This window comes from Beta vulgaris, chromosome 4, assembly GCF_026745355.1.
Source record: "Beta vulgaris subsp. vulgaris cultivar EL10 chromosome 4, EL10.2, whole genome shotgun sequence".
Lineage (NCBI taxonomy): Eukaryota > Viridiplantae > Streptophyta > Magnoliopsida > Caryophyllales > Amaranthaceae > Beta > Beta vulgaris.
Genome location: NC_079205.1, coordinates 64,939,284 through 64,958,284, shown reverse-complemented (window position 1 = coordinate 64,958,284; position 19,001 = coordinate 64,939,284). Strand labels below are relative to the sequence as shown.

Genomic DNA, 19,001 nt, shown 5'->3' with positions numbered 1-19,001 from the left:
GAGGGGGACCTATTGAGGGTCCTGGGTGGCCTAGGGGCCCACCAAAAAAATCAGCATCCTTTATACTTATTAACGTGATAAAGACTATTGTTTAAATTTAGTATCCGCGCTTTTATACGACAATATGTGAGTTGCTCTACTGGTCAACTATCTAACAACCTCTTGCATGCGCTAAATTTTTGCGCGGATTCGGTCCCATAAAAACCATTTCCAACTTTCTTTTTCATTTTGTTTCTTCTCTACTTGATGACCTTTTTTTCTATGTTCCTTTATACTTCTTGTTTTTTTCTTTTTCTATTTTAACAATTTTTCTATTCTATTTGAAATCTTTATTCTATTGTTTTTGAAGACTTTAGCTCTAATTTTAAACTTTTTTTTGTAATATAACAATTAATTCTCCCATTTTCCTTTTTGAATTGTCCCTTATTAGTTTACGCACTTTTTTTTTAAAGAATCATCCTACCAGTTGTTTACTATTATATTTACCTTATCATTATACTTTCTTTGGCCCACAACATTAACTTCAATACAATAAATTGGAGATGAGGTATCTCTAATAAAGGACTTGACTAATATAAAGTTTTGTTTTGTTATGGTCAAAACTCAACTTAGCATTTGTGTATTATGATCATTCTATATTTACTTGGTTTAGTTAGGATCCCCCTAATTTCAAAATTCTAGATCCGCCCTGAACGCCACTGCTCATACTGCTAAAAGCTGCTTCGTCGAGAGTGGGTTCTCCTTTCTAGCTCCTTCAAACGCGCGTTCCACTCACAAATTACATATTTCTCTAATAATCTTTGCACATCATGAGATACCATATCCACACGACCACACCATAACCCAACAATTATGTCTAAACAGAAGAAATGTTTCGTTTATGAGTATGGAATTCCACTTGACAATGATGCAATGGACCGTTGAGAAATTTGAACTTAATAATGTTGAAGATCGCAATGTTAGTTAATAATGATAAAAACTTCAAATTATAAAATATATTTTGTAAAGATTTATTCTAAAGAATTAACGTAACATTTACAAAATAAAACAGTTAAAGTACGAGGATTAGCTATAGCCTATAGGCCGGACAAAATCATGAACTTAAACAATATAGTCACTTTGCATATCCTACTAAAAAAACATAACAATAGTATGAATCCCATATGAAGAACTGAAGGTTTTGAGTTGATTGGTGCATAAATTACACCTTATCCAGTTATCTCCAAACTTACATACGAAAGAGATTAAATCTAAAGCATTGTAACGTACTCAACGGTCCCCTAAGATAGGAGTCATACAACGACAACGATCTTGGTGTCCTTGATTATTCTCTTAATATCATCATTTTGAATTTTGCTACCAGTTTTGTTGCTTATGTACGTTCACTGATTGTATGGAATTGATAAATGCTACTCCCTCCGTTTCACAATATAATGCACGCATAATGTTCGAGGTCGAACTTTGACCGATAATGAATTGCAATTTATGTTGATAGAAAATTTTAAAAAATAATATTAGTATAGTATTTTTCAAGACAAATCCAACGGTATAATTTTTATAATTTTTATCTATTGTATTTGAGAAATATTTGTGGTCAAAGCAAATTTTCGTAAAGCGTGAATACCTTATATTTTGAAACTGAGGGAGTATACATGTTGTTGGTCCCGGACTACACCGCCCTAGGTCAAGGCCTACGAGAAAGGTGAGATGCGCATACAGTTTAAAGTAAATTATCATCCTATACAACTTAGTTTGTTGATACAGACGATGCTTTGGATCAATTACAATAAAAAAGAAATCTTAAAATTTGAGTTTGAAAATAATAATACGTTAAAAAGAATTGAGTTAAAAGAATATGTTATTAATAGTCTTTTGTTATAGCTTATACCCATAACAGATTGTAGACAAAGAAGATATGTCTGTTTGGCACTAGCATTTGAGGTAGAGATTAGCGGTTTGATAAGATTAAAATGCTATTTAAGAAAATTATGAGTGCTTGGTAAGGTATTGGTTGTAGTAGCGGGTAGCAGTTGGGGTAGATTACAAATAGCGTTTGTGGAACGTTACTACAAGTAACGTTTGAGATTTAGAGGTAGCGGTCTAGCAAATAAACACTACATAATAGCATAAGGTAGAATTATTAATCAATGTTTTTTATTTCTTTTTTCGAGAGTTGAATACTTTCTTAGATTTATACATTTGTTTGAGCCGCTAAAAAGTCGTACAGTCCTTTTTGTGTAACTTCTTTGGAAAAATAAATATTGAATTTATTGAACGAACATATGAAATTGTTGTATATCATTTCATATCAAATTAAATATCATTTATTGCTTTTTACAATTTCAACAACTACTTTTGCCAAACACTTCTTATTGAACAACTAATCTAATCGCTAATCGCTGACAACTACTAGTAGACAGCTAGCAGCTATCCCGAATAGCTACAGCTACCGCGCCGCTAACAGCTACTAGAATCGCTAATTTTGCCAAAACATGCCCATATACTCCACATTTGGCATTAGCACAGATGATTTATGTTGCATGTGTGGTCAGGAGGTGGAGAGCAGTAGCCATCTGTACTTTTGATGTTGGTATAGCCAACAAATCTTATCTTCTATATGTTGGAAGTGCTTTCAAAATTACAGGAACATTTCTTAGTTAACAGTGGGTGAATAGTTCCTAGGATTTAGTAATATGTTAGTGGGTTGTTTATTGAATTATTTAACATGTACGTTAGTTTAATCTTGTTATGAAGTATAAGAATGGGTCTCATCCACTATCTAGTCATGGGCCTAGATTTTAAGATTTGTTTGTTTATTCCTAATAAGCCTACTTAAGACCTCATGTAGTTCGATTTATTGTAATATGATGAGCACGCAGTAATACTTCATATCTCATTTTTACTTTTCTTTTTGTATTATACATGATATCAAGAGCCTCACTTTAGATAGTTAGCAAAAAAAGAGAGTAATAAAGAAGAAGAAGAAACAAGGAGAGAAAGAGTGGTCCAATATTAATTTTTTTTCAAAAATAAATGTTAGGAGAGAAAATTATAGATATAGGAAAAAAGAGTGGTCCAATTTTAATTTTTTTTCAAAAATAAATGTTATGAGAGAAAATTATAGATATAGGAAAAAAAATGTGAGTGTGTGATTAAACATGGCAAGCAATTGTTTCTCCTTATTAATTGTGTGGGTGAGTTCATTTTAAGCCAATTAAAATATAATATTTGGTTATTATAAATTAAAGAGGGAGATAAGTCATTTGAAATAAAGGACGGTCTCCACAAGGTAGGAAGTCATATGTTGGTTTGGCAAGTTATTTTATATAAAGTGTGTTGTTCTTAGAACCTAATAATATACAAGTGTAATAATGATAAAATCTTTATAGTATGCACGAATGATACTATTTTATGATAAATATTACGTAATACTATTTTTGACAATACTATTATGATACTAATGATAAATATTTTATGATAAATGAAGTATGCACGAAAACTTTAGAGGATCCGAACTCCCCTTCAGTCCTATACTAATCGCAATAGTTTGACCATATTTGTCAATTTATAAATTTGACTATTAATATAATATCAGTATATCACTAGTTATCTATTAGTCAAAATTATGAAAAGTTGATATGTTGAAAAAATAAATTGAGATCAACCGTAGAATCTCTTTTACACTAATTGCATTTTTTTATATATTACTAATTAAAAGTTATGGTCCAGAAAGATTTAAAAATTAAATAGTGCAAAAGTCAAACTATTGCAATTAAAATTGGACGACGAAAGTAATATTTTTTAGGTAAATAAGTTGAAATCTCTTACAAATAGTTGGCATATTAAGGAATAAAGTATCACCTATCACATTATCTGTACCATTTCATGTCGGACTCATTATTATTGGCTCATATAAATAAAGACCTTTTTATTTATTTTTTGAAAAAAAAAAGTTGGATTAAATTTGATGTCTATCAATTATATTGAGCGATACGTAAAATAATACATAAAAAAAGTGGGGTAGAAGTTGAATCCTAGATTCTTATAAGGAGTGGGACTAGATCCGAATACCTATGTGATTGTAAATGATACTAACATTACTGTTACAAGCTGCTCCGAGGTGAGATTCAATAGTGTATGCATGTATAGGGCACAAATGAGTGAATACGTGCAATGCACAGCACAACTCAATCTTAAACTTAGTGAAATGTTGCCATTGTACGATTGTGTCTGGTTTGAGAACTTTTGCTTGTTATCAGACTAAAAAAAAATAAGCTCATACCTTTTATTCTCTCACTTAATATAATCGTCATAGATTTAGGCCTTGTTTGATTGTATGTAGGAACTCATACGTCCTAGGAAGTTATTTTTTCCATTTATTTGAAATTCCTAGAAAGTCTAAAATTGTGTTTGGTTGATAATGGGAAGTAGAACTTCCTATAGGTAACTAACTTCCTCCATTTTGGAGGAAGTAGAACTTCCTAGGAAGTGCAAATTCCCATGGTTTTGCCAACCAAACAACTTCATATACTTCTACTTCCTAGGAATTTGTACTTCCCATGATTTGTTTTGTCAACCAAACAAGGCCTTACTATTATACAAACATTAACTATTTAAGTTCAAAGATATACTATATTTCTGTATTTTTTTAGTTGCATTATTTATTTTTTACATTTGTCGAGACGATTTTTTGAACATTAATATCTCTTATTAGGTGTAAGTAAAATTCATGTATAAAATTTTGATAATTTGAAATTGTCGCATTGAGAAGAATCTAACAAGTCCCCACTTAACTATGTTTTTTCTTATATAACAATACGATATAGTTTAACAAAGTTGGTTGATGAAAATAGTGGCACAAAACCAAACGTTGCAACTAAAAAAAATACGAAAGTAGTATATAATAGCTTTCAAATGGAGATACTATTTGGAACTCCCATAGCAGTGACCCCAGGAGAGGAGAAAGGCTTAAGCAATTCATAAGGCACAACACCAGCTCCACTTCTATTCCTCAAGTTCTCATTAGCATTCTTCTCATCAATGATTCCCTCTAACTCTTTCAACCTCCCATTAAACTTCTCAAAAGCTGCCTTTATATTAGGTTCTACCTCCCAAGAAGGCTCCATGTTTTCACCTAAGTATTCCTCATCAGGAGAATGACCTGAAAGAACATCCAAAATCGCCATAACTCGTGTAGCTTGTATTTGAGAAGGGTAGCATTGAAGGAGTGTTTCTTCAGGTCTTTCAGAGAATCGCTTCCATTCTGCTTCAGTAGGATCTTCTGTAGGCATCTTTGTCCTCGCAATAGTAGGCCTATTAGGAAAGTATCCCGCATAGGCATATTGACCAAAATTAACTGCAGCATGATGCCCTGAAGTCACCCATATTATTGTTGTGATAATGTGGATTAAGTCTTGAGGTGTTTTAAGAGTTGGCCACCATGGCTCGTCCTTCTTATCCCCATGACCTACGATTCTTACCTCCGTCCAAAAGGCTTGAAGCTCCTGATCCGACTCTACAAGAGTCGGATCAGGGTAGTAGTGGCTCACATAATCCGTCACCCATTGCTTGATTATACCCCATAGCTCTAACCCATCACTTGCATATGGATAGTCTTCAATAATTAGTTTTACCCCATGTGGGGCTGATGGATCTTCAACTGCCATTCCCCTATTATTCAAATACAACCATACTAGCTTGTTAAATTTGTTTCAATATTGAAAATTAAATGATATGGTATTTTTTAACTGATCTACTAGAGTTCCAGTAATCCAAATTTTAACCAGGCTCAAACTTGGGATCTCTAATTCAAAAGAAACCATTCCCATACCAGCTAATTAAGGTTGTCTTAGAGGGTGTGCAAAGAGTCCAACCGTACAGGGACCCTAATCTGAAAGGGGCTTAAATTTTTAATTTTTTAATATTTTCTTATGAAAAATGCTTATTTATTTCTTCCTCATCGCGTGACAAAAAATTCTACATTTTAAAATATGTGCTTATCAAATTTGTATATTATTGCCTAATATGTATGTGCAACCTATTAATATTTATAATATAAGGGCCTCATTTTTATTTTTAGAACGCGGACCCTAAAATTTTCAAGATGACCCTGCAGCTAATCCAGACACATTTTTTGGTACCTGCTTAAAAGGTCTGCTGGTAATGCTTCATGATCAAATCTCCATTCCAAACCATAGATGACGGAGCTTAACTCCAAGGCGTACTTTCCAGGTGCAAAGGAGCTTTCAATAATACCGCCTGCATTTATCAAAGCTTGTCGAGCAAGGGCATTGATCTCTATGGTGTAACGGAAATAAGGATGCAACAACCTATGAATTGGATGCATTGTGCTCAATTGTCGATTTGCTGCAATTATGTATGGTTCCGTGCAACAATGTGTTCTTAGCCTACAATTATCAAGCCAACAAATAATAAGTTCTAACTAGTTATTAGGCCCGGGCTATGCCCCGGGTATGAAATTTTCATTTATATATTATACTTTAAAATAATGATATTAAATATCAATTGGTCTAGTGGTTAAGACTTTATTATATAATCTTGAGGTCATGGGTTCAAACCTTATGCTATGCAATTTTAGGTTTTTTTATTGTATGCAGATTATTACATGGAGTAAAATGCTTTAGGGAGAGTGCCACGTGGCACCGTTCCACGTTTAGGAACGCCTTTTAATATATTAGTATAGATAATGAATTAGTTCCCATTTCATACACAAAGAAATTAATATGGACATCATAAATTACATACTTCCTCCGTTTCAAAATAGATGATACATTTTGACTAAAACGCTTTTCGATGCACTACTTTGACTACTAATATCTTTAATTATGTATTAGAGTAAAGTATAAAATTTTGATTTTCTGAAAATATATATTAAGCCAAATCCAACAACATATTACATTATAACATTTGATTTTACCTAATAGTAAATAATGCATGGTCAAACCTCATTCATGAATAGTGGAAAAGTCAAAATGTATCATCTATTTTGAAACGGAGGAAGTATTTCGGAGTGTGTCTCAATAATAATAACTTAACTAGCTAGTTATCAGATCCGGACTATGCTCCGGGTGAGGAAAATTTTCTTTTATTAATATTATACTTTAAAATGTTAACACTAAGTACAATTTTGGTCTAATGGTTAAAACTTTAGTATATATGAACTTGAGGATATGGGATCAAATCCTATACTATGCAATTTCTATTTTTTTTAGGTGTACATGGATTATAAAAAGTAAAATTCCCCTAGAAAGAGCGCCATGTGGCGCTGTTCTTTGTTTAGAAACGTCTTTTAATATATTTACTAGTATATATATGGGCCCATTTTTTTTCCTTTCGCACTAAAATATATTAAGGAAAACTCAATATTTAAAAGGTACAAATATAATAATGTGGACACTTAAAACATGATTAAAAGTTGGTTGAGATGGTAATTGTGTCATGTATGATAACAAGAGGTCACAGGTTCGCGCGTATACATTGTCACGCACGTTTTTAATATATTTGTATAGATATAGATAAGTCGTCTCTTATTTATTTGTATTTTCTCTATTTGTGGATTATTTTATGATGTCCATTATTCCAAAAAAATATAATCAATTAAAGCAACGTAAATATATGAAAATAATGTACCAATGGCTGACAAGTTGATGGTAACCAGAGTCATGCGAAAGGGCATGAGCCTTAGCAAGTTTCCAAAGCCAACTAGAAGTTGCACAAGTTCCGGGCGTAAATACTTTCTTCCATTGTGGTTTTCCATCTAATGGAGGCCTAGTTAACTCAATAGCTAGTGGTAATAGTGTTTCACCATCGAAGATAAACAAAGTTCGTGATCCATACAATGTTGCCCCCTTAAGCTCTCTAACTTTGTTGACGAAAGGCAAATATGCGTCATGGTAATCAATTATAAACAACCTCTTTTCAGCCAAAGCCTGCAATTACGTACCATGCAACAAAACTGATAAACTTCATTGGGCCTGTACAAAACCCCACGCCGGGGAAAAAATGGCCACATACAAGGTTGGCAGTTTCCATCCTAAAACCAATTGGTGATAGGTGCAGTAACCCACCAATCTATATATGTTAGTCATTATCGCTTTAATTCTTCAATGTGGGACAACTATATCGTTACTCACACGTGAGTTATACTCTTAACAAAAATATTTCAGAAATTTGAAAAAAATTAATCAATGATAATGATCATATATAGATATAAGTAGTTAACCTCTTCAACCGTCATGGAACCTTTCATCTGACCCTCCACTAGTTCGGTTGTTAAAGCTGATTCAGGAGGGCCGTAAATGCTCGGGTCTAGGTTACTCTTTAGTGGCCATTCCTGCAAAATTAGGCATTCTAACATCTTTAATTACTATTGTTTAGAAAATTGCATTACTAATTCTACTAAAATTACTCAGACAATAAATTGACAAGTTTTAAGAGTACAAGAAGTAATAGTGAAGTGCATCTTTTTTACAGGTCACCTAGAAATAAGTTCAAAAAAACCATACTAAAATGTGTAGTTCTTCTTGATGTACTACTTTATTAGGAAATACGCATACGACATATTCTAAATTTCTAATGCATATGAACATATTATAAAAAGTTTTTTGTGAGACTTGTCTCGATATAAATTTTTTATCTTTAATTAGCGTGTTACGATATATTAAAAAGTTTATAAAAAGTTTCTTGTTACGATAGTTTATAAAAACTAATGCATATGAACTTATTATAATTTTTTCTCGTTTAAAATAAATTTTTTATAATTTTTACTTATTGATAATTAAAGATATGCGTATCATATATCGTAACACCATATTCTAAATTTCAAAAAAACTTTCTTGTTAGACTTGTCTCGATATAAAATTTTTTAAAATAAATTTTTTATAATTTTTACTTATTGATAATTAAATATATTAGTGGAAATCATATATCGACATGCGTGAAAGTTAGAAATGGTGCAACTATTTCTAAACGAAGAAAGTATATATTATTGTACGCTAGTTTTGCACAGCATACCGTAACACGCTTGATGCTAACAGGATTTAGGCCAGCAAGAGTTTGACGAGAGAACTCCTCATCCCTAAACCAAGAAAATCTATCCCCTGCATATCAGCCAAAGTACCACGCACATAGATCAAATTAAAACTCATTGTAAAAACGAAGAACATCACAAAGGAATTATTACCTCTGTTTTAAATTATTTGCAATGATTTGACATAAAGTGTAAGTAAAAAAATGTCTAAACTTTGCAAATAATATGAAACGGAGGCGGTATAACTAAACAATAGTTTGAAGCGTTAGTAATAGTGTTCATACGATCAAACATCTTCGGAAGCTCGAAACGAAGCATATTATCTTGAAGGTTAGAAACAGTTCTAATAAGCCTAGGCAGCATATCCTGCAATAACCCATGTTGCTTTAATCCAGGACAATTAACTCCTTCGTTGTAGAGCGAATCAATGGCTGTAAAGTATGCAAATCCGAGTTCAGGATCATTCATCGCAGTTTCCATTGATGGTACTACAGCATGGAGGACTGAGTACAGGGTTTTGAACCCGAATTGTGCCTGCTTCGTGTCTGAGAATTGTTCATCTCTAGGTACGTACACGTTGTTAGATCTTCGCTCGGAATTAGGATCTGCACGTACATGTATTGCATATGTAGAATGTGATTAGCTTTTATGTATGTTTTTTTTTTTGGTAAACAAGGACATTCATTCATTATTACTAATCGTTCAAACTATTACAATCCAACGTTAATATTGTTCCATACAATAACTAGGAGTGTGGGGAAAAACCTAGTTACAATACACGTTATATCCGTGGCCCTCTAAGAATATGTATGTTTGAGAGTTGAGACTATATACTATCAAACCCAGTGGTGGAACCACAAAAATATTTTTGAGGGGGCCAAAAATATAATTCGTACTTTTAGATGGGACCAAGTATATTAATAATATTCTCTCAGTCGCAGAATATAGTGCCTACTTCATTTTTTGTGGGTCAAAGTTTAAAATCTTTGACCAAATATTCTCATTATTATATAAAAAAACTACTCATATGTGATCTTGTTAGATTCGTCTCAACGTGTATTTTCATAATAACTTTTTTTATATATTTTTTGGTAATATGCAATTGAATATACTAAAGGTTAAAATTACGTCTTGAAAAACGTGTAAAAAAAGACGAACACTATATTATGAGACGGATGGAGTACAAATTAGAAAAAATCAAAACAAGATTTCACATATTAATGTTTTTTATGAGAATTTTTTATTGTAATATAGAGTACTATCCAAATTGGTCAACTAGCTTTGACAAAATGCACTTAATGACCTCAAATGCAAACATATAGTGACGGGGAAGTAAATAAGAGTACTATATGATTGTTGAGAAATTGATTCAATTGGTCATCAATATGATTGTTGTTAAGCTTTAAGTCTTTAACCTGTTCTCACCCGCCGACCCATCCAAAAGTTCAGCGATTTAGTTGATAAAAAATTATTGTCATGATTCATGAATCATGATTCACTTCAAAAAAAAAATTATTATCATGAATCATGATTCACTTCAAAAAAAAAAAATTACTATCATGATTCATGCATCGTTGACCCCAGCCCAGAACAACGTGTCTCGGTGTCTGTAATTATTACTCCCTCTTCATAATATAGTGTTTGTTTGTTTTTCTCAATCTCCGAAACGAACTTTTCGCTTTTGATATCTCCAATATCGTACTTGATAAAGTATAAAAAATTAACATTATGAAATTGAGACGAACCTAACAAGATCTAACATGATTGTATTCTTTAGTATATATTAATGAGAATATTTAGTTAATCACTACATTATAGGACGAAAGAGAGCAGTAGTTTATTATAAATGATACAATAACTCAATATTTTATAATCCACTACCTAATAGATTTTCATGCAAACACCTTTCTAATTAAAAAATTATACTACTACTACCTCCATTCCTATTTATTCTCCCTACTTTCACTTTTTTTTTCTATTTCAAAAAGATTTTAAATAAAAAGAACAAAAGGAACGAATGAAGTATTTAACTGACAACAATATTTTAAGCTTTTTTTTAGGGGAATAATATTTTAAGCTTAAAGTAACATCAATAAATGCTCAATGAAATAGAATCATGTACCTGTTTTAGTAGGAAGACGTCCTGTTCTACAACGTCTTGGATAGGGAAGATCCTTATTACCACCTAAAACTGGTCTTGCTAATTCAGGATCTTTGTCTGGATCACCAAGATCATTGTATGTGTCATAATCATATATTCTATCAATAGTCTTGCGTTCTCCTTCTCCATTATTTCCTCTCAAAATTTCAAGTTCTTTCTCCCGTAACATCTTCAATCCACTCGGTGTTTGTGATGGCAAGTACGACTGCAATATATTACACCAATAATGCAAATCGGTCAATTGTAGTAAATGTTGAAGCTATCATATATAATACACAATACATGTGAGTGTACTACGTTGATAAAAGAAGAAATATCAGTTCATTTTATAATGTTATCCTCAATTTTTATGTAAACTTTCCAAAATATTCCTACCTTTCTTTCAAAATGTATACTCATATTTATTGTTTTGCACCATTTTCAAAGTACTATTAATTGCTTTTTGATTTTTTTTAAAGAAAAAAGAAAATAAAGAAGGAGTAGTTCCAAGACAAAAGTACTCTATTATACTATTTTTTTTTTTAGAATCCTACTACTCCCTCCAATTTCCTTAATTCCCGTGAAAAGAAATAAGTATGCACTATATTATGAGACGGATGGAGTATTAATTAGTTGTTATAGTTTTCACTTGACTTTTACCTTTATTACCTTTGTGTCAATTATCGTCCAAAACTATGTCCCATCAGTAAGTGAATCAATTAAATTTTCTTTTTTGGTATAAATTAATGACTAAAGTAATGATATAGATGAAATTCGATCACAGAGTGACAGATCAAGTACCATATTTACAAGACTTTATTAATTAAGATAGCTTACATCAAGTCAATCAACTTAATTGAATATATATACTAGTTGCAAAGAAACCTAAATACTGATCATGTCTTCTTAGTCGAAGATGAAAAGGTTCATCATCTTTTAAATATATACCAACAACTAATTAGTACACGTAATTGGTTTTATTATATAACCAACAACTTAGTACACGTAATTGGAATCTTCTCCGTTTCTTATATAAATGGTTAAGATTACAACATCGCCCTGGAATTACTTAAAATCGCCCCCCAAATATATTTTAATAGACTATTTCACCCTTTCCTCTTTTCTACCCAACCCACCACCCCCACCACCACAACCTACTGCCATTTCAACTTCTCCTCATTTCCCCACCACCACCACCTCACAACCACCTAGCTTCCAACTACCACCGGACCTCCACGCCATCGCCTGGCGTCCTCCACCACAGCCACCTTTGCGTTGAAATTTTTTTATACCGGCGAACGTCCGGCCAGGACGTTCTGCCCATGGGGCGATCGTCCGGCCAGGACGTTCTGCCCATGGAGCGAACGTCAGGCCAGGACGTTCGCGCCATGGGAAGAACGTCCTGGCCGGACGATCGCCCCATGGGCAGAACGTCCTGGCCGGACGTTCGCCGGTATAAAAAAATTTCAACGCGGTGGTTACAACGTAATGCGAAGGTGGTGGTGCGATGTTAAGTGGAGGTGAGGGTCTGAGGGAGATGGTGGTGCGTGGGTGGTGCAGTATTTTGCAAGATTATAAACATTAAAATTACGTTCTATTTGCGTGGGTGACGGTGAAATTTATTGAAGGGACGGTGATAATGTCATGTACTACTACTACAACAATGCATTACAGATTTACAGATGTTTTTTAAAAGTACTCCATTAGAGATGAGATGCATGGGCTAAGCACAGAAGTAGGGACGGTAGTGGAGTGAAGGGGATGGTATTGATTTAAGAAAGAAATAAAGAAGGTTATAAATGTAATTTTAATGTTTGTTTTGGGCGATTTTAAGTAATTGTTGGGCGACGTATAGAAGTTCAGTTGGTGAAAATATAAGGACAGCTGGACAGTATGATAATTTACTTTATTTCAAGTTTAGGTGTCATGTTATAATCCGAAAATAGATGTCGAAAAAAAGCCAGGAGTGAGGAGGATCCTAACTCATTAATTAATATCAACATAAAATAACAAGCTAATGACAAAACAAGTTCTACGTGTGCAATTATTCAAATATATATGCATAAAAAGAAAAAGCTATAGCAAAGATTATAAAAATGAAAAAGAGTACATTAAAATTAAAGGAAGAACAGCTAATACGTCTATTCACACTAAGTTTATAAAGATATAATTATAATCAAATACATCATTTATGTCACTTACGCACCTAAACCAATATTTTATTGTGTTTTGGCTATCAGTCAAAATTTGTGATGTCAATTGCAGTACTCGAACCCTAATTTATGATGTTGATGTCAATTTTGACTATATTTTAATTTAATTTATAAGAAAAATATATCATGTAAGATTTTTGTTTGGTTTGTTTAAATGTATATTTCTTCAACAATTTAATTTTTGTCATGTTTACTAATATGGAAATGAATATATTACTTGATAATAACTAAAAAAATGCATTTTCATAAAAATTTAGGGCCCGTTCGTTATCTTTTTTGTTTTCAGTTTTCATTTTTTTTAAAACTAAAAACTAAAAATTGAAAACCAGAAAAAGTGGTTTCACTTTTCAGTAGGACATATATCATATGACTTTGAAAATAAAAAACCAAAAAATAGAAAACCACAATAATATCGAATGGACCCTTAGTAAGTACCTTGTTAGTAAAGAAGACCCTTTTTTGAGGGTTATCGAATTTGGAGTGCACCCATGAATTACAACTAAATTGTAATGAGCCCAAAGGCAAGCCATCAAGTAGAATATCAGTAAGGTGCATCTCTTGGTGGTGTTCATTTTCAACAAGTATAGCACCCACTTCTCCAAATTCTGGTGGTACAACCAAATCAGCTTCATATTTTACCACTCCATCTTCAGTCTTAGATCGATGTGCATATGCTTGAATTGTTGCCTTTTTTGATCCTGTCTCTTCATATCAACCAAGTAAAAAATTCAACTTGATATATTATTGGATGGAAAATCCCACATGCAAGCAATAATTATGTAACCATTCCTATATATATATATATATATATATATATATATATATATATATATATATATATATATATATATATATATATTTTTGAATAGTGGTACTTCGATAAAACTTAAAGGCCAGTTACATATGATTCGGTCTGATGAGCCACTTCAGAGCCATTAATACAATCCGCAAGATAATACTCCATACAGTAATTAGGAGGGTTGGGGACCATTCCTATATTCTGAACTATAGTTCCTTCTATTTTTTAATTATTGTAACGTTGTTAGATTTCCTTTATACATATCTTCAAAATATTATCATCGATCTATTTTTTTTAATTAGTTATTAAATATATTAATAATTAAAATTATGCAGCGGAAAATATACAAGTCAAAATATTGCTACTAAATGTTATTGGTTTTGTTTTGTTTTGTTTTGTTTTCTCTTTTCCATGGGGAGGGTATTCTTTTTTCCTTTAGGTGTACAACGTACGCAGAGAGTGATAGACCAAAGACAATACTGTTGATCTAAGTTGCACGGACACGGGACACTGACCCGGACACGGGGACACGTAGACACGGGGAAACGCATATTCTAAAAGTGAAAAAACGCAGGGGAAACGTTAGAGAACACGATATTTTGCAGTTTTGAAAGTAGATTAGGCTATATTTTGAGAGATTTAGAGATATTGAAAGGAAAAAGTAAGGTTGAGAGGGAAAACATTTCTTCTATCTAGTAACAAAAAACTATGTCGGTCTCGTTTCAATTCACTATTTTTCTTCAAAAGAAAATTCAGAGTGTCTGAAAGTGTCCTGAAGTGTCGGAAACGTTTAAAGTGTCGGAAACGCGACACGTTGACCAATAAAGAGTGTCCGTGCATCAGAGCTGTTGATATGGCCCATGAAAAAGAAACTATGTTTGTTATCGATGTTTCTCACATAGATATATTTGTCATTCGTATATCCTATATTATACTCCGTTCTTTTTCTACCTGCAACATTTTTTATTTTAGGGAGTTGTATTTTATTTACAATATTAACATTTATTTACAATATTATTCTCTCTTCCACAGTTCTCGCACATGCGGTTCTTTATTTTGTTTCTCTTTTCTTGGCTCCTCTACGATCCATAATTTTTACTGATACCCATAATATATATAGATTTTAACTATCAAGAAGTTTGCATTAGAGGTTGTTCAAAAATAAATCGGAAAAATAAAAAGATACAGATATAGATCCCCCACAAACATATATATATATAGAGACATATCTCAGCGGTCAAAAAGTTGTATTAGAGATTGTTTAAAAATAAGTAGGAAAGATAAAAAAATAAAGGGATATTCCATTTGGTACCATTGAATTTTTGGCTTTTCCATTTGGTACCACTGTTATTTTAAAATTCCACATGATACCACTCTAATTTAATATTAATCTTTATCATACCATTTTTTAAGTAAAATGTTAGTTTATGGTTGAACAAGAATACAATTTTGTTTGGGTTTGCATGTTTCTATTTGCAGTTGCAAAAAATTAATAAATAAAGATTTTAGGGTGTCGTTTTAACCCTTAAAGCTCTATTTTTCAGTCAAAATTTTCATAAAAATGATCATAATATTCTATGTCTTTTTATCGTCAAATATGACCTCAACTTTGACCTTAACGACTAAAACGATTACAAACCTTAACGCAAATTAAAACATGTAAATCGAAGTAAAACTCTAGCCTATTCTAACTTAAATTAACACTCTACTTAGTTGAATGCTACAATAGAGAATAAAATCAAATTATAGTGGTACCATGTAGAATATCTGAAAAATAGTGGTATCAAATGGAAAAGCAAAAAGTACAATGATACCAAATGGAATATCCCAAAAATAAATACGAAGAAAATATATATTTTAATTTTTTTTGGTGAATATATACTGGAAAGTGGAAATTTAATTTTGTTTCTTTTTCGATATGACTAGAAACTTAATGTTGTTAGGGGCCTATTATTCCTTTGATTTCAAAATAGAAGGCATTTACGCTTTACAAAAATTTGCTTTGACTACAAATATCTCTCAAATACGATAAACAAAAATTATAAAAATTATACCGTTGGATTCGTTTTGAAAAATACTATAATAATATTATTTTAAAAAAAAAATTCTTCAGCATGAATTGAGAGTAATTAACGGTCAAAGTTCGACCTCCAACATCGTGCTTGCCTTATATTGTGAAACGGAGGGAGTATATGTTATGTTAATTATAAAAAAAAAAAAAACTGTATCTAATTTTTTTCCCCTTTGGTACTTACTTGGTTGAGCCTCAGCACTAACAATTTCCAAAAGGAGGGTTTTACCAAACATATCAATAATTTCATCAAGCCCTCGGTTGATGTTAATGTTGTTCAAGAGCCCAGTAGCTGGTTTAACAGATATGATGGCCTTAACTTTCACAGACTGTTCATTAGCTCTCGTTGCTACTGCTTTAACCCTAAGATCGCGGTTTCGACGTCGGCATGCCCTAGTTACAGCACCATCTCCATACAACTTCCATGAAAACAATGCACCAACTGATGCCTTATATGCCCTAGAAGAATTATTAAGTTGAACAAATTTTGGTTCATTTCCTAACACAAAGGGTTTAGGAAATGAAAGTAATAATGGGGTTGTGTTGTTATTAGTGATTGATTTGTTCAACATTTTGGTTGGGTGGAGGAAGAAGAAGAAAATTGAATTTTGGACGGAAAATTTGGATGTGTATTATTTGATATTTATAGAAGGTGATTAGTAGGTATTGCTAGAAGGATCGGAGTATTTACTAGTTATAAATATTAAAATATAATACATGAAACACGTTGTTTGGTATGTTTTCTACTTTTTCTACCCATGTAACGTAAGATGGAAATATATATATAGGGTTGATAATTTTCTTAGTTCTGGTTAATCAAGATCTATGATCGATAGTGAGGTTTGTTTTACGGCTGCATGTAGCAAATTAGCAATACATACATATATTACATGGGTAGATTTATATCAAAGATGTCTTGGCATAGTGGTTAAGATTGAAGTGTTGTAAATTAAACAATAAGTCACAGGTTTGAATCTTTCTTCCCTTTCTTTGTACTTGTACTTTATCCTGCCTTCGTAGCTTATATGGACAAAAAAAATATTGGTAGATCTGTCAAATTAAGAAAATAAAGTAATCCACATCAAATTAAGGAGGAAGCTAAGAGGAAAATTAACATTGAAAGGTGATGAGCTGTTTCAATTATTGTTAACTAGAATTTTTTGCACACGATGCGTGCTTGAATTTTTTTCGAAACATAAACTCGATTTTCTTCGGCATAAAAGTCAAAATTTGAACATTAGACATACAAAGTATAATTGTTTTTAGTTGCAAAATTTGATTGGCCGGTTTAGTTTCTGTCACTTAAGTCTCTCACCATTCTTTTTTTTTTTTACTTTTCAAAGTTAAATTTTATGAACAAAATAGAAATTTTATTGAATTTATTTATGATTTCTAATATTATAATTTTTTAGTTGATTTTTGAATTAAGTACAGTACTTCATAAATTGTAAAGAAAGTGGACACTTCGATTTCAAATCAATTTTTTCATAGGTTGTAGTTTGTAGGTGAATTTTTAAGTTTTTATAAAGTTTCCTCTTTAGTCATTTGCATAACGTAAATTATGCAATTTTATGATTTTAGTTGACTTGTGAGTGATTGTTATAATTATATTTTTGGTATTTTTATTTGAAGCCCTCTTTGATTTGTAAGTGAATTTGTAATTTAGAATGGGAAAAGGGGCAAAATAAACATTTCAAAAGAGGACGCAATTGCTCCCCCTTCCCTTATATAATAGAAATTAGTTTAGGATTTAACTTTCCTGAACTTGTACGTGATTAGACTTGCTTTCATCCAACAAAAGATTATGTGTATACCTAGAAATTTATATGCAATTGTGCAATACCGACCTTTTTTTTTTTTGAGATCAGATGGTCCAATATGAGGGTTTTTTTTCCTATCTCATCGAGTAGGTTTTTTAAGGTACACTATGTACGAGATCTTTAGCTTAATTACTCTCGTGAACATTTAAAGTATAGTGCAAAGATGATTTAGAAAAACTTATTTTATTTAAATTACCCGGCCCCTTCCATTTTAACCTTTCATTTTCATGTGAACCTTTGTATATATATTTATTTTTAATATAGTTCAAAAATGATTAAAAAATAAACAAATTATGACTTTGGCTATAAAACATATAAAGGATGACTATATACTTTGAGACGAATTTAACATAATGTCAAATTCTGTAAAAGTGCAAATTATGAGTGACAAATCATAATTTGATGACGATGTGATGGTAGATGATTGTCAAATTATGATCAATATTAGATGATGAAAGGGAGCATGCAAATTATGTAAGAGCGTAAATATCACAATTAATTTAAAACGGAAGATAATATATAAACTTAGCTTATTCAATCCACATTCATCATAAAAAGAAAACATAAAAATAGAAAAAAGTAAAGGAAACCCACATTTGAGGATCCAAACACAATCTTCCTTTAAATGATGCCAATTTGAACAGATACATAAAAAAGTTTCAGCTTGTTATATGCACAATATAATAATTCATTAATTAATTCCCCATAATTAAGTTCGTATTTTTTTTCTTTCGAGTGTTGGGGGCCGTGTTTGGATCCTCTAGAGTTGTAAAATAACTCTACAAGGTAGAGTTTGAGCAATATCAACCATTGACTAAAAAATCAATGGCTCATATATTCTCTTTCCAAAATTCCCCCTATTTTATCTCATCAAAATCTACCCCTAAATCTTTTCATTCCACCAATATG

General features: G+C 31.8%; 1 protein-coding gene across 1 annotated transcript; it reads right to left on the bottom strand.

The window, feature by feature from the left end:
• Positions 1–4,803: 4,803 nt before the first annotated feature.
• LOC104889934 (linoleate 13S-lipoxygenase 2-1, chloroplastic) lies at positions 4,804–17,021 on the bottom strand. The gene is made up of 9 exons (XM_010675273.3): positions 16,457–17,021; positions 13,838–14,106; positions 11,172–11,415; positions 9,334–9,654; positions 9,034–9,119; positions 8,243–8,353; positions 7,651–7,949; positions 6,141–6,407; positions 4,804–5,670 (listed from the first exon to the last, which is right to left on the bottom strand). Exons 1-9 carry the CDS (start codon positions 16,842–16,844, stop codon positions 4,911–4,913), a joined length of 2,745 nt encoding a protein of 914 aa, XP_010673575.2. The 5' UTR covers positions 16,845–17,021; the 3' UTR covers positions 4,804–4,910.
• Between the last annotated feature and the right edge of the window lie 1,980 nt (positions 17,022–19,001).

Coding starts and splice junctions, on each gene's coding strand:
- LOC104889934 (XM_010675273.3), bottom strand. CDS start 16,844: ATGTTGAACAAATCAATCACTAATAACAACACAACCCCATTATTACTT. Junction 8,354..9,033: donor TTAGCATCAAGCGTGTTACG/GTATGCTGTGCA, acceptor CTAATTTTGCAG/GAATGGCCACTAAAGAGTAA. Junction 7,950..8,242: donor GTTCCATGACGGTTGAAGAG/GTTAACTACTTA, acceptor ACGTAATTGCAG/GCTTTGGCTGAAAAGAGGTT.